At 42.3% G+C, this 12,030-nt stretch overlaps 1 protein-coding gene across 1 annotated transcript in view; it reads left to right on the forward strand.

Annotated features, from left to right (window-relative positions):
* Positions 1-1,346: 1,346 nt before the first annotated feature.
* Positions 1,347-12,030, forward strand: part of NFATC3 (nuclear factor of activated T cells 3) — a 1,100,962-nt gene continuing 1,090,278 nt past the window's right edge. Inside the window, exon 1 of the mRNA XM_086945198.1 lies at positions 1,347-1,616. Coding sequence (XP_086801324.1) covers positions 1,526-1,616 — 91 coding nt within the window. The 5' untranslated portion in view covers positions 1,347-1,525. The remainder of the gene's footprint in view (positions 1,617-12,030) is intronic.

Genomic DNA, 12,030 nt, shown 5'->3' on the forward strand with positions numbered 1-12,030 from the left:
AGGTACGGCTCGTACGACGCAACGTAAACTGAACGCACAGCACCAAGCACCGTCCCGTCAATCATCGCAGCTCTGATTTCAACGACCCGCACAGACAACGTCCACGAGCCGGAGCTCGCACCGTGACAGGAGGACAACGCACCGTAGAACGCTTTCTTTTTACATCGCGCCGTCCGTGCCGGACGCATCAAGAAAAGGTACTGTGTACGACTCGCACCACATTCTGAACGCATCGGACCGAAGCGTCGGCTGCGCTTGTTAGACTCTTTGTGTTCTTTTTATCACAGTGAGAGCAGGACAAAGGGTACGAATCACACAGAACTATAAGAATAAGCATTTTAACAAGAACTCTTTATTGCTGATAGTATTGTGGATTATTTTTGTCGTTATTTGGTCTTGTGCGAAGTCTTTATATAAAAGCTAACTATTTTTGATATACTACCAGTGTGGTGTCCATTTGTAGTGTTGTCACTTAATTACTGTATGTGTTCACAAATACTTTACACACTGCCTCTTAGATAAGCCTGTCTGCTCGTGCCAAGCTACCAAGGGGTGAGCAGGGGGTTATTGTAGGAGTGTACCCCCTTACCCTGACTAGAGGAGAGGGTCCCTACTTGTCACAAGTACCTACCTGTGCCAACTAGAGACCCCCAATTCTAACAAGAACCTTAGCAGCTATATTTACAAAGGGAGAAAGTATTCAATTAAGAAATCGACAGAACGTGGTGATTTTTCAACATGATTACCAATTTTTTTTGTGTTCCTTATATCTGTGTCTGCTTTCGCTTCGGTCTTTCCCTTTTAAGTCTTAGCTTGTAGGTTTCTTTGTGGTTATTATTACTTCAACGTGCAGGCACAGGCTTTTGATATCTTTCTTCAGTTTTCATGCGTTAAATATTTGTCCTTCTTCTGTATCAATGGGTGCGGTGTAAGAGAGGCTCGGAAGCAGGGCGTGTCTACACAAGTTCTGTTTCGGCTGCTACTGAATAGAGATGAGCGCTTGAAGTCGGTTTACAGGAGTAGTAGGCGGGGTGGATACTGCACAGGGCCTGCTGACGTACAGCTGGAGGAGCGGAGCTACCAACAGGATACGCACGGCGGGTACGAGATATGCACTGACAGAAGGGCGGGCCCATGGCCCGGACTGGGGCGGTGACGTAAACGGTGAGCGTGCCCAACGATAAGGGACGAGAGGGAAATGAGGATGTACTGGACAGGTGGGCATGGCCCGGGTATCGCAGGCGACCAATGAGAAAAAGCAGGAGGAAAGTAGTGTGTCGGTAGCAGGTGGGCGGTTCTGTGTTACCGCGTACTAGCATCCCATTGGAGGAGGCGGGAGGGAAAGTAGAGCGTTTGTGGCAGGTGGGCGGGGCTCTAGGGTCTGGAGTCGGAGAACGGTAGCGGCTGCGGCGAAAGTTGTAGGGATAACTGGGTAGGCTTTGGCAGGGAACCTGGACGGGAGACAGCGCGAGGAGACCACCATGAGTGCCTGAGCCGGCCCGGGGGACGTGCCCCGCCACCCCCAATGACCACCGCCGAGCGAGGTGGCAGCGAAGAGCTGGACTTCAGGCTTCTCTTCGGGGAGGAGGCTGCACAGGCGCCACAGGGCAGCGCAGGTGAGTTAAGGGGTGTCCGTTTACGAGTACCCGAATCCAGAGGCGACGGGGTTCGGTTACGGTGTTTGACGGAACTGGTGTCCACCGTACTAGTGTCACCAGGACCTTGTGTACGGTCCTGGACGTCATGGGATGTCCCTCCCCTGACACAAGTGGCTCCTCCCCTTGTCATGTCGGTCTTCCGAGGTGTTGGGAAGCGGAGATGCTTTATTGGGCCAATTGTGGGCTGTATAGGGCGTTTCGGGACTTGATGGGATGCTCAAGAACTATACCAGGACCAAGGCTCTTTCTGTGTTTTTTTTACTCTCTGGGATAACATTTTGTTAATTTAAGAGTGTCCGTTAGAAGACTTTATTAGGACGGTTACTACTGAAGGGAGAAAAGGATTTATTTAGTGTACAGAGTGCAATACATATTTCGAAGTGTGATATTGAGTGTAGTGGGCAGGAGAGGGCTCTAAGAAATAGCCAAAAAGAATACAGTATTCTGTAACAATCTTGTCGTTTTATCTACACAGAATTGGTTATGAAACACAACACATCTCTTAAATGAACAATTCTTGACCGATCCAATATGTTTGGCTATGTCAAGGCTGTCTTTTTGTTATTATTTATTTTTGTTGCAAACAACGTGTATGCGTAAAAGTAATACAAAGTGAACTCTTCTGTCTCTTAAAGCTGATGTGCACATGTTTGCAAAACAAGTTACAGGTGTTTTGCAGAAATAAACAAAAAAGTGAAATGATAAGACATGAAAACAGAGAATGACCTACTAGTGGACTACTTTCTAGCCATAGGGTGCATGTGGGTGAGAGCAAATGCTGTAATTCACAAAGTGAGTCAGTGGGTGAAATGAACGGACCCATTGCCACATGCTATATAGAAGCTGTGGTGGGTGGAAGCAAATTGCAAATTGCACTTGAATACACCGAAATATTTAAAAGATCTTACCCCAAAAATCCTGTGTGTATATGTATATGTGTGTGTGTGTGTGTGTGTGTGTGTATATATATATATATATATATATATATATATTAACCTGACAAGAGGCTAAATGTGTGTCTAGGCCAGATTTAAAAACAATTGCAAGTCAAGCTTTGGGAAATGCTGTCTGTTGCAGTCGAAATCCCTGTTGGTTTATGTGAAGTCCACAGACGCCTGTGTACACTGCTTTTTGTCACTGGCTGGAGTCTTTTATTATCATAAATGAACGTCATTATTCCCAATGAACCAACCTGCACTAAAATCTGTGGCCCCATGGCTGCCCAACTGTATTGTTATTTGAAAATGGTTTGCACATAGTTGCAAAATGTGTAAAACTATTCCGCATCTAAGATAAAGCAAGGGATTTCAAAATCTATATTTTTAGTAGGACACAGTCAGACTAATTTTATGTTTACATTTAAAGGGCCTATATCAGAACTCAACTGGTAACATTACAGTATCTCTAAAAAAAAATACTTTTTTGTCACCGTGATGATACAGATTGTTCCTTTAAGTAAAGCCTATACTGGCTCCAAAGCAGCATTAACATAAGTACAGGAGACCTTCCTCCTCTCTACCCCCTTTTCAGCCCGAGGCAACTCAGGTTTGGCATTATTTAATAGGAGAGGTTATTTTCAGCAAAATATATTGGAAATGTTTTTGTCAAATTGAATAAACTAAGAGTCGTTGTTCCCAATAGATCCTATTCACTTGGAAATTTGGTGTTATGTGGAGGCTAATGAAATGTCTTGTTGGCCAAGGACGTTTTGTGAATTTGGTGATTTTATTTTAAGGATGTTAGGAGGGTGAGTTGCTTCATTGTAAGGGTGGGCATGGAAAAGAGGAGTAAAATGATTCTGTAAGGACTCAATTACAAGCTTAATGGGGTTCTTAATAGATTCACTGCTTTATTGGAGGTTGATGACGTTAACATGGATACAGGTTTTTTTTCATTTCAAGGGCTACGAGCAGTACAAACGTTTGTGTGGGTGAAGTACTTTATTGTGATTTGGGAGGGTGTAGTGCCTGTGGCAGAGTAAAATATCGTGTGTTTCTCAGTTTCACACGTTTGTAGTAGATGTGCATAGAATTTCATACGGGGGATGTCTGGTTCACAAATATTGAGGAATCTTTCCTAAAAAGGAGTATACACAAATACATACTAGTAACAAACAGGTAGGACAAAGACACAGTCAGTTATTGCGCCACATGTTATCTTAGCTAAAAGTCATTATAGTGATAGATTTATTACAATTTGAACTTTGGTTTTACTCACCCAATTAATCTTGGGAGAAAGCCTCGCCTCTCCTGGCCACTGCTCAGGAAATGGGGCCCCGCTCTATGGTGAATAAAAACATAATGGATGCCTAATTAGGTCAAACCCTACTAGTCTTTTAATTCAAAATTAACTAACCCAGGTATTGGTTCTGAGAACTGCAAGGGGCAGCACCCTGGAGGGCCACCATCAGGTGTTATCATCATCCAACATTAGCAATATGTTGATAAAGTAGTGCAGTCAGTGTAGAGCTGCACAGAAAAAGACAAAAACCATCTTCATTAGAAGACTTATTAAACAGGAACGTAATGGCACCATTCAGCATTGAGGAGTAAGCCCAGCAGAGGGTGTGCGTTGGAGAAAGAGCCCTGCTGGATGCGCTGCCTCACCTGTCCGTCGGTACCTCTGGCCTGTTCCTAAGCCAAGGGGGAGGTACCGACATGGAGCAGTGAGGAGGCTTTTAAAGACCAAAATAACCAATAGGAAAGCATTTACGGACCTCGCATATGTTGGACTGCAGAGAGCACTCTGGTTTCAAAATTAGAACAACTCCTCTTTGCGTGAATAGAAAAGCGGCGGACCAGAGAGGAGCATGTGAATAGACTCGCAGGTAAAAATTGCCTGCTGCGGACCAGGAAGAGCGCTGTAAATGATTCCTGATGTGCATGCGCCGGTAATGGATGACGTTACACCTATTGGGCAGATACAACGGTGTTTGTATATCTCCTGACGTGAGCGATTATGGGGAGTGGCGGACCAGGAGGGAAGCTGTAGCCATAAAGAACTGTGCAGATGCCTGTTCGCTCCAATCAGCACTGTTTATTCAGGCCAATCAGATAGTTAAACGCCTAAGCAAAACAAACAGGCAATGTGGAAAACGCGCCCATGCGCAGTACCGTTTTCCACTTAATCAGAGTGAAGCCCGAACAAAGCGTCACCGCAGCGGACCAAGATAAAGCGAACACAACCAAACACGTCTGCGCCTATATTGGCCCTGATGTCACCACACAAAAAGTCATGCCCATGCGCATACAATGTTGATAGTGAGGCACCACATCGACTCAAAATCAAGGAACGAACTACACCATTCGGATGCGGCTCGCACGTCCAGATAGAGCAGACGCCCTAGCGAGGAACAGAGCCTCGCAAGGGTCAAATCCAACTGGGACAGATGCCTGCAAAAGATCGAAGTACCGACATCGGCAGCTCAACCTGGTGGAAAAGGTTCACACACAGACCCTGCGTCAAAACACATGGTCACTGGTGTGTTGACGCCAGTCATGCGCGGTGACATGGTTACAAGGTGCTTCACACAATGTCTAGGCACCCCCAAAAAAGTGTTGCTCTCTACTGAAGGACAATTATCCTGAACGCGTGTCTAGAGATACACAGCACTTGCTGCACCAACAAGGGTGAAAAACTAAAGTCTGACGCCAAAGAAAGTGTTATCATGCACTGCATTTATCATGATGCATCGGGGCAAACTGAGTGCTGCAGTGTGAGGCAGTGTGCGCCCACAGCCCTCCTATATGAAGTGATCAATATTCTAGCGATATATTAAAGTACAAAAGGATGCATTTCATATTGAGGTTACTAAAATGCCATTCTCTCTAGACTTGAATCAGAGCTTGGTAATTTTATTTTGAACTTTACTACCCAGAGCCATGAAAAATGCATTATTTCACTGTTTTTCCTCGAGTTGATTAACTGGTGCTTTGGTAAAGCAATCGTTGTTAGTAATATGTTTTTAGCACATTCTTCTTTCACCCATTTGTATAAATGATCTGTTAGATGTTCAACATTTGATTCAATGCCTTTTAGACTCCCCATTTGACTCTTGTTTCGATTATTGTTTTGTGTACTGGTTATTATTCCTGTATATGATTATTGTATGTACTCCCCTTATTGCTCCATCGCATAGCCCATTCCTACTGGTGCACTCAGGTTAAATTGAGCTGTTATGTTTGTACTCGTTGATTCAATGCCCATTATATTCCCCAAGTTAGACGAAGGTTCTGATGTGTTACTTTTGCCTCAAATTGTAAAGCGCTCTGATATCCTTCGGGATCAAGTTTGCGCTATATAAAACTATAAATAAATAAATAAATGAACATTTATTTTGGTGTCAGGAGTCTTCTAGCCAATCTTTGGGATGGTAAGACACCAGAACCATACCTTATTTTGGCAGATCATTTTTAATACTTGAGGTGTTCAGGCTAGGAGTCTTTCTGGAGAGGACGAGCCCTCTTATGTCCCTGATTCTACATAAATGTAAACTTCTTTTTTTCAAATTTTCATCTTGAAAGCTATTTCTATCCATGCGAGAGAGTTCCGTGACGCGAAGGTCCCAGGATGAAATGTAAATAGAGCGGTGCTGTTTCTGTTCTGCAGAAACCGTACTTTGAAAAGATAACCACACTGCTGTCCTTCGAACTGTTTCTGTGAACTGTTAAATCACTTACACGTTCACTCACAAACGCTTTTACGGTTTTTAGTAGTCATACAAAAGAAGACTCTTTTTTTATCTTATGGTTAGATAAGATGCAATAGAAATTCTATAGTTCCAAGCACATGACTGCAACATGTATGTGTAAATTATTGTAGGCTTTGTGGTTTTCTTGAATGGGAGAGGCTCTGTCTGTCTTCCAATCGAAGCAAAGGGTCAGATAGCTTCACTGTGAATAATGGCCTTCTGTTCTTTAATAAAAAGCACACCCACAGATGAAGTAGGACCCTTCAGTACCAGGTACTACGATGCCAATGCGTGCCTTTTGACACTTTTTTGTATTGTATATTGGCAATAGTCTGGCAGCCCCGTCCCCCGTCCCCCAACAAAACAAGCCCCTACCAAGATTAAATGCTGATAGCCAAATCTAGACATATTTTAGCGTTTGGTTTAGTGGGTTTGAGGACAGGCAGCGAAAGTAGGACAACGAATAGCACTGAAGTCGGTGTGAAGTGTTTTTTTTCTATTCAGACGTGCATTCAATGCCCCCCCACCATTTTTAATTTTTTTAGATGCTTTGTAAATAGATCTGTGTTAGACTGCAGGTAAACAACTTTTTCTGGTGAATATGGTATCTGAATATGTTCAAATGTTTCTAGTGTGGGGTGCAGTTATATTGTACTATAATAAACGGTATAGGCAAGATATTAAGGTGCGTTGTTTTGTGTGTGTTTACCGAGGTATGTGAATGTTTACTGTCTTTTGTGTGTACCTACATATTGTTGTGGACTTAGGCATTTCGTGCGCTTTATAGCTTTCGGACGAGAGATTGCATCTGTTGCTTTTGGTTCAAGGACGAGTTTTAAATGTACCATAGTGCGTTAGTAAACAAAACTTGCACACACGATTTCTCGCCTTTGCATTTTTTGCAGGAGGTTTCACACTACTATACCATATAAACAGTGATCACAAAGATATGAGTGCTTGGTGCTGATGTTAGCAAACTTACTATATGAATTTGAAGGCAGATATCTAACTTAGAAACTGTCTGATTATTAATTCTGAAGATATTTATTATTGTAAATTTTATTTTTCAGCGTTACTATTGCTCCTCAAAATTAGCGAACACATTTCTTATTATAGGTCGGCAATTGGGTGATGAGATTTGTATAGTGCAGCACTGGCAAGTGAATCTTCAAATGGTGTGTCTGGCAAGTGAAGTGACGGTATGGAGATTAGAACAAGCATTGGTGAATGTGTTAGGTTTCGCCTACGTGATTAATAATATTAAGCTGTTTTTTTCTAAGTTGTAGTTTTACAATATAAGTTACAGAAAGTCTGCTAAAGTGGTATTACTTGTTTATGTACAAAAAGGCAAGATATTGTGCTGTTACTAGGGGTATAGTGCAGGCAAGTCATAGCAACATTTTGAAAAATGAAAGAGGGAAATAATGTAATAGAAATATTGTGTTTATAGGGGTTCTGACAACATTTGGGCCTGGTGTCACTGCACCTGCTGCACATTTTAAATCATGCCCTTAGTGCCTGCAAGATAACTGCATTTGTGACTGCCTGTTTAGTAGTAAAATATTGCAATATTTAGTGTTTAGAGGAGTTCCTAGAGCTTTGGACCCCAGTGTCACTGCACCTGCTGCTCCATTAAAACCGTGACCCTAGTGCATGCAAGGTAGCTCATTTAGTGGTTTTAGCAGTATTTAGTGTTTAGAGGAGTTATGCCAGCTTTTGTCCCTGCTGCCACTGCACCTGCAGCACCATTCAAATCTTGATCCTATTGCCAGCTAAATTCACTGGTGACTGTCTTGTTTAGTAGTAACATTTAACAATATTCTGGGTTTAGTGGGGTCCATAGAGCTTTTGGCGTTAGTGCCACTGCACTTGCTGCACCATTCAAATCATGACCCTGTTGTCTGCACGGTAACTATACTTGTGGCTGCCTGTTTAGTAGTAAGATCTAGCACAACTCTTGTATATTAACTTTATTTTTAAAATGCAGTGTCATTACGTTTAGAATTTGATCATAATGCTGAATAGAATGCGTTGGAAAAAAAATCAATCTGATAATGCCTACAAAGTGCAAAGAAAGGTACTGAGGCATGAATAAGAAATGCCACAAATGTTCTAAGGCGAATTCATCTGCTTTACACAACTAAGTAATAAAAAAACAAGCATTCCAGCATAATGTTAGACGCTGTCTGCCTTTTTCGTGGGAAAAGATCATATCTAGACTGTGAATGGGGCTTAAACAGTGTGAACAGCTTTAGTAGAAGTATCATAAATGCGTGCAGCCAGGGGAATTCACAAAATAAAAAGTTCCACTCAAAAGTAAATTAATATAGTAATTCGGAATTCGGAAATAATAAGAGCCCCCTTTTAAGATATATTAATTACAAGAGATTTCACTAACTCAGCACAAGCGTTGTGCAGGCGAAACCTAAAAATGGGTATTTCGCAATATCAATACATTTCCTAGCCTTCGTACCTGAAGGTGAATTGCCATTCATCTTAGAATTTGCATCCTGATTTGGAAATGTGAAGAGAATGTTTGTTGGCTGTCTAGAGATGTAGGATGCATTTTTAATTTGGGAAGGGGGGATTATTTTTATGAGTTTTCTGTGGAATCCGTTGTGTCAGGGGCTATTAAGTTTCTTAGTTGTTCAGATAGTGCTGCCAGAGTATTGGTGATATTTGCCATACTAGCAATGCCCATTGGTCTGAAGGGCTTCAGTCGACTTTCCCCACTAACCTCTCTCTAGGTATTTGTGGGCTGGGGCTGCTGTCAGGGTCACTCAGTCCTGTTCAAAGTATCTTGCTCTTACTTTACTCCTCCCAAGGCAATGTGAGCTGGGTAGGCCTCATTTTTATTTTACAATGCCATCTCTGGCTCCACTCTCTTCCTAATCATGTATTTTACAGTGCCTTCTTTAATTCTACTCTCTTCCTAACAGTTCCATTGCGTGAAAGCTAGCCATAATGTGGCGCTGGGTGCGAAAGCTCATTTAATCTCATTCCATTCACAGAACACAGCAGGAGTAGCAACGCCCCAAGCACAACAGAAGACATAATCGAAGCTTAAGAACACGTGGAGAGTAAGGATTTGCGTCTGCGGTTACTGGACGGGGAATACTCCTGATTCCCTGGTCAAGGATTCGAAAAGAACAAATGAAGGAGTATTACCCGATGAAGGGGATGAAGGTTTATTCCAGATGAGGAAGCACTGTTCCTTTGTTAGTAAACCCCTCACTCACCACCTAGTGGTGACTTGCTTCATCATCGGGGCCCACCCAAGTGGCCTAGCGTCACTTGGGTGTGCTTCAACACCTGAGTTGCAGTGGAGCAGGTAGTGAAGTGTGGGTTGTAAACAAAAAATAGTGTGAGTGTTAAAATTGTCCTGGTTAATGCTTTTATACAAATTTTAATAAAAAAGTAACTGGATAATATTAAAAAAGAAACAATGAGATAATAGTAGGGGAGTTACGGCCTACATATCTCGGCTATGTGTTGGTCGACATGTTTCTACCATAAGGGGCAATCCCCGGTATTCTTCAGGACCAAAACAAGGAAGTGGGAGGTGTGGGTCCCCTAAAAGACGCACCCTGTCCTAAATCCTTGGTCATCCAGAAGGAAAATATGCTTCTGGGCAGACACTCCTAAAATGTAGGGTGCCAAAATAAAAAACTGGAGAAGTACTTCAGTTGGATTTCATCAAGCAGGGGGTAGGTGCTTCGCTAGTTGCAACATATTAGTTGCAGATCGCGGAGCAAGGCGGTTCGCCTACATCTACCTGCTGCTGCTCGGATGACATTTTAGGAGTGTCTGCCCAGAAGCATATTTTCCTTCTGGATGACCAAGGATTTAGGACAGGGTGCGTCTTTTACGGGACCCACACCTCCCACTTCCTTGTTTTGGTCCTGAAGAATACCGGGGATTGCCCCTTATGGTAGAAACATGTCGACCAACACATAGCCGAGATATGTAGGCCGTAACTCCCCTACTATTATCTCATCGTTTCTTTTTTAATATTGTCCAGTTACTTTTTTATTAAAATTTGTATAAAAGCATTAACCAGGACAATTTTAACACTCACACTATTTTTTGTTTACAACCCACACTTCACTACCTGCTCCACTGCAACTCGGGTGTTGAAGCACACCCAAGTGACGCTAGGCCACTTGGGTGGGCCCCGATGATGAAGCAAGTCACCACTAGGTGGTGAGTGAGGGGTTTACTAACAAAGGAACAGTGCTTCCTCATCTGGAATAAACCTTCATCCCCTTCATCGGACATAATCGAAGCCCCAACTGATGTGTTGTTATTAAGGGACAGTGATAGTGATCTGGTAGTAACACAAGATATTGTCATCTCAAGAAAAAGTAAACAAAAATATGTATGGAATCCCATCATCAAATTTAGCAGTAGCTTAGTTCTATAGTCATGTGAGGCCTTCCATGACCTGCAGCCCTTTTTAACTGTAAACTGAAAATAATAAATATTACAGTTTTAGGTCATGCATGGTTAATATTTGTTACATATATTATGCTGCATTCTGCAATTCTTTCGTTTTTAAGCTCAAGAAGCCACATGTGTTACCATTACCAAATTTGTTGGTACATAGTTTACCTACCTTGGAAGGATAGAAGGCTGAGTCTCACATGGATTCATACTGTGTTCTGACCTGAAAACGTCTTCAACAAGCATTCAACTTACTGTTTTATTAATCATTCTACTTTGTGCACATGATCTGCAATTGTAGATGTATGTGTGTATATGTATAGTTCAAGTTCAGTAATTTGTATAGCGCACTACTCACCCAGAGGGTCTCAAGGCGCTTGGGGGAGGTGGGGTACTTTATTTATCAAATATCCAAGTTTTCAGTTGCTTTCTGAAGGAGAGGTGGATCTGTGTAAGGCGGAGGTGGGTGGGGAGAGAGTTCCATGTTTTGGCCGCTAAGTAGGAGAAGGATCTTCCCAGCAAAGCAGTATCTTTATTGCACAGACAGACGCTGTCAAGAGTTGGTCCAATCCTACTGTTTTAGTATGAAATTGCACTATGTCTGCTCTTATGGATTTAGTCTCTGATGTAAGAGGAAATGTTAATGTCCATGTCTGTCAAACAGCAGCTAATTGTTCAAAGTTCTTGGAAAAGGCGATCCATAGCGTCCCCTGGTATTGCGGCTGTGGTAGCATAAGACTGATTAGATGGTGTTGAGGCAGAGCTCTTCTCAGATATAGTACGTGATTGCTTAAGTACGTCAGCAAAAAGTAGTTGTTTAGTAGACTTGTTCTTGTTGTGAGGCATTCGGGCGTCGCCTCAAATATTTGAAGATCTAAGGAACAATAGTGGTTCAGATTTGCCAGTAGAGATGAGGTAGTTAGTAATTATTTAATGTTTTTTTTCTCTTCTTTTCTTCTTTTTTTTATTTTTGACAGATTGCCGAATATACAAACTCGTGTAGGCTCTTATTGGAGATAAGCAACCCTGTAGTTGGTCCTCACAAACTCATATTGTGGAAGACCAGGATCAGAAGGAGAGGCATTGTCTGTTGAGGGTATGCAAGCAGAAGAAAAGCTTTTGAGTGTTACAGGGCCACTGTCTCAGCTTGCACTATTGTTTGCAAATTGACATACAAAGTCCCACAAACCACTCCCAACAAACATAACATTGATTACTTCTTATATTGGTGAAGTAAGT

This window comes from Lissotriton vulgaris, chromosome 12 (genome assembly GCF_964263255.1).
Source record: "Lissotriton vulgaris chromosome 12, aLisVul1.2, whole genome shotgun sequence".
Lineage (NCBI taxonomy): Eukaryota > Metazoa > Chordata > Amphibia > Caudata > Salamandridae > Lissotriton > Lissotriton vulgaris.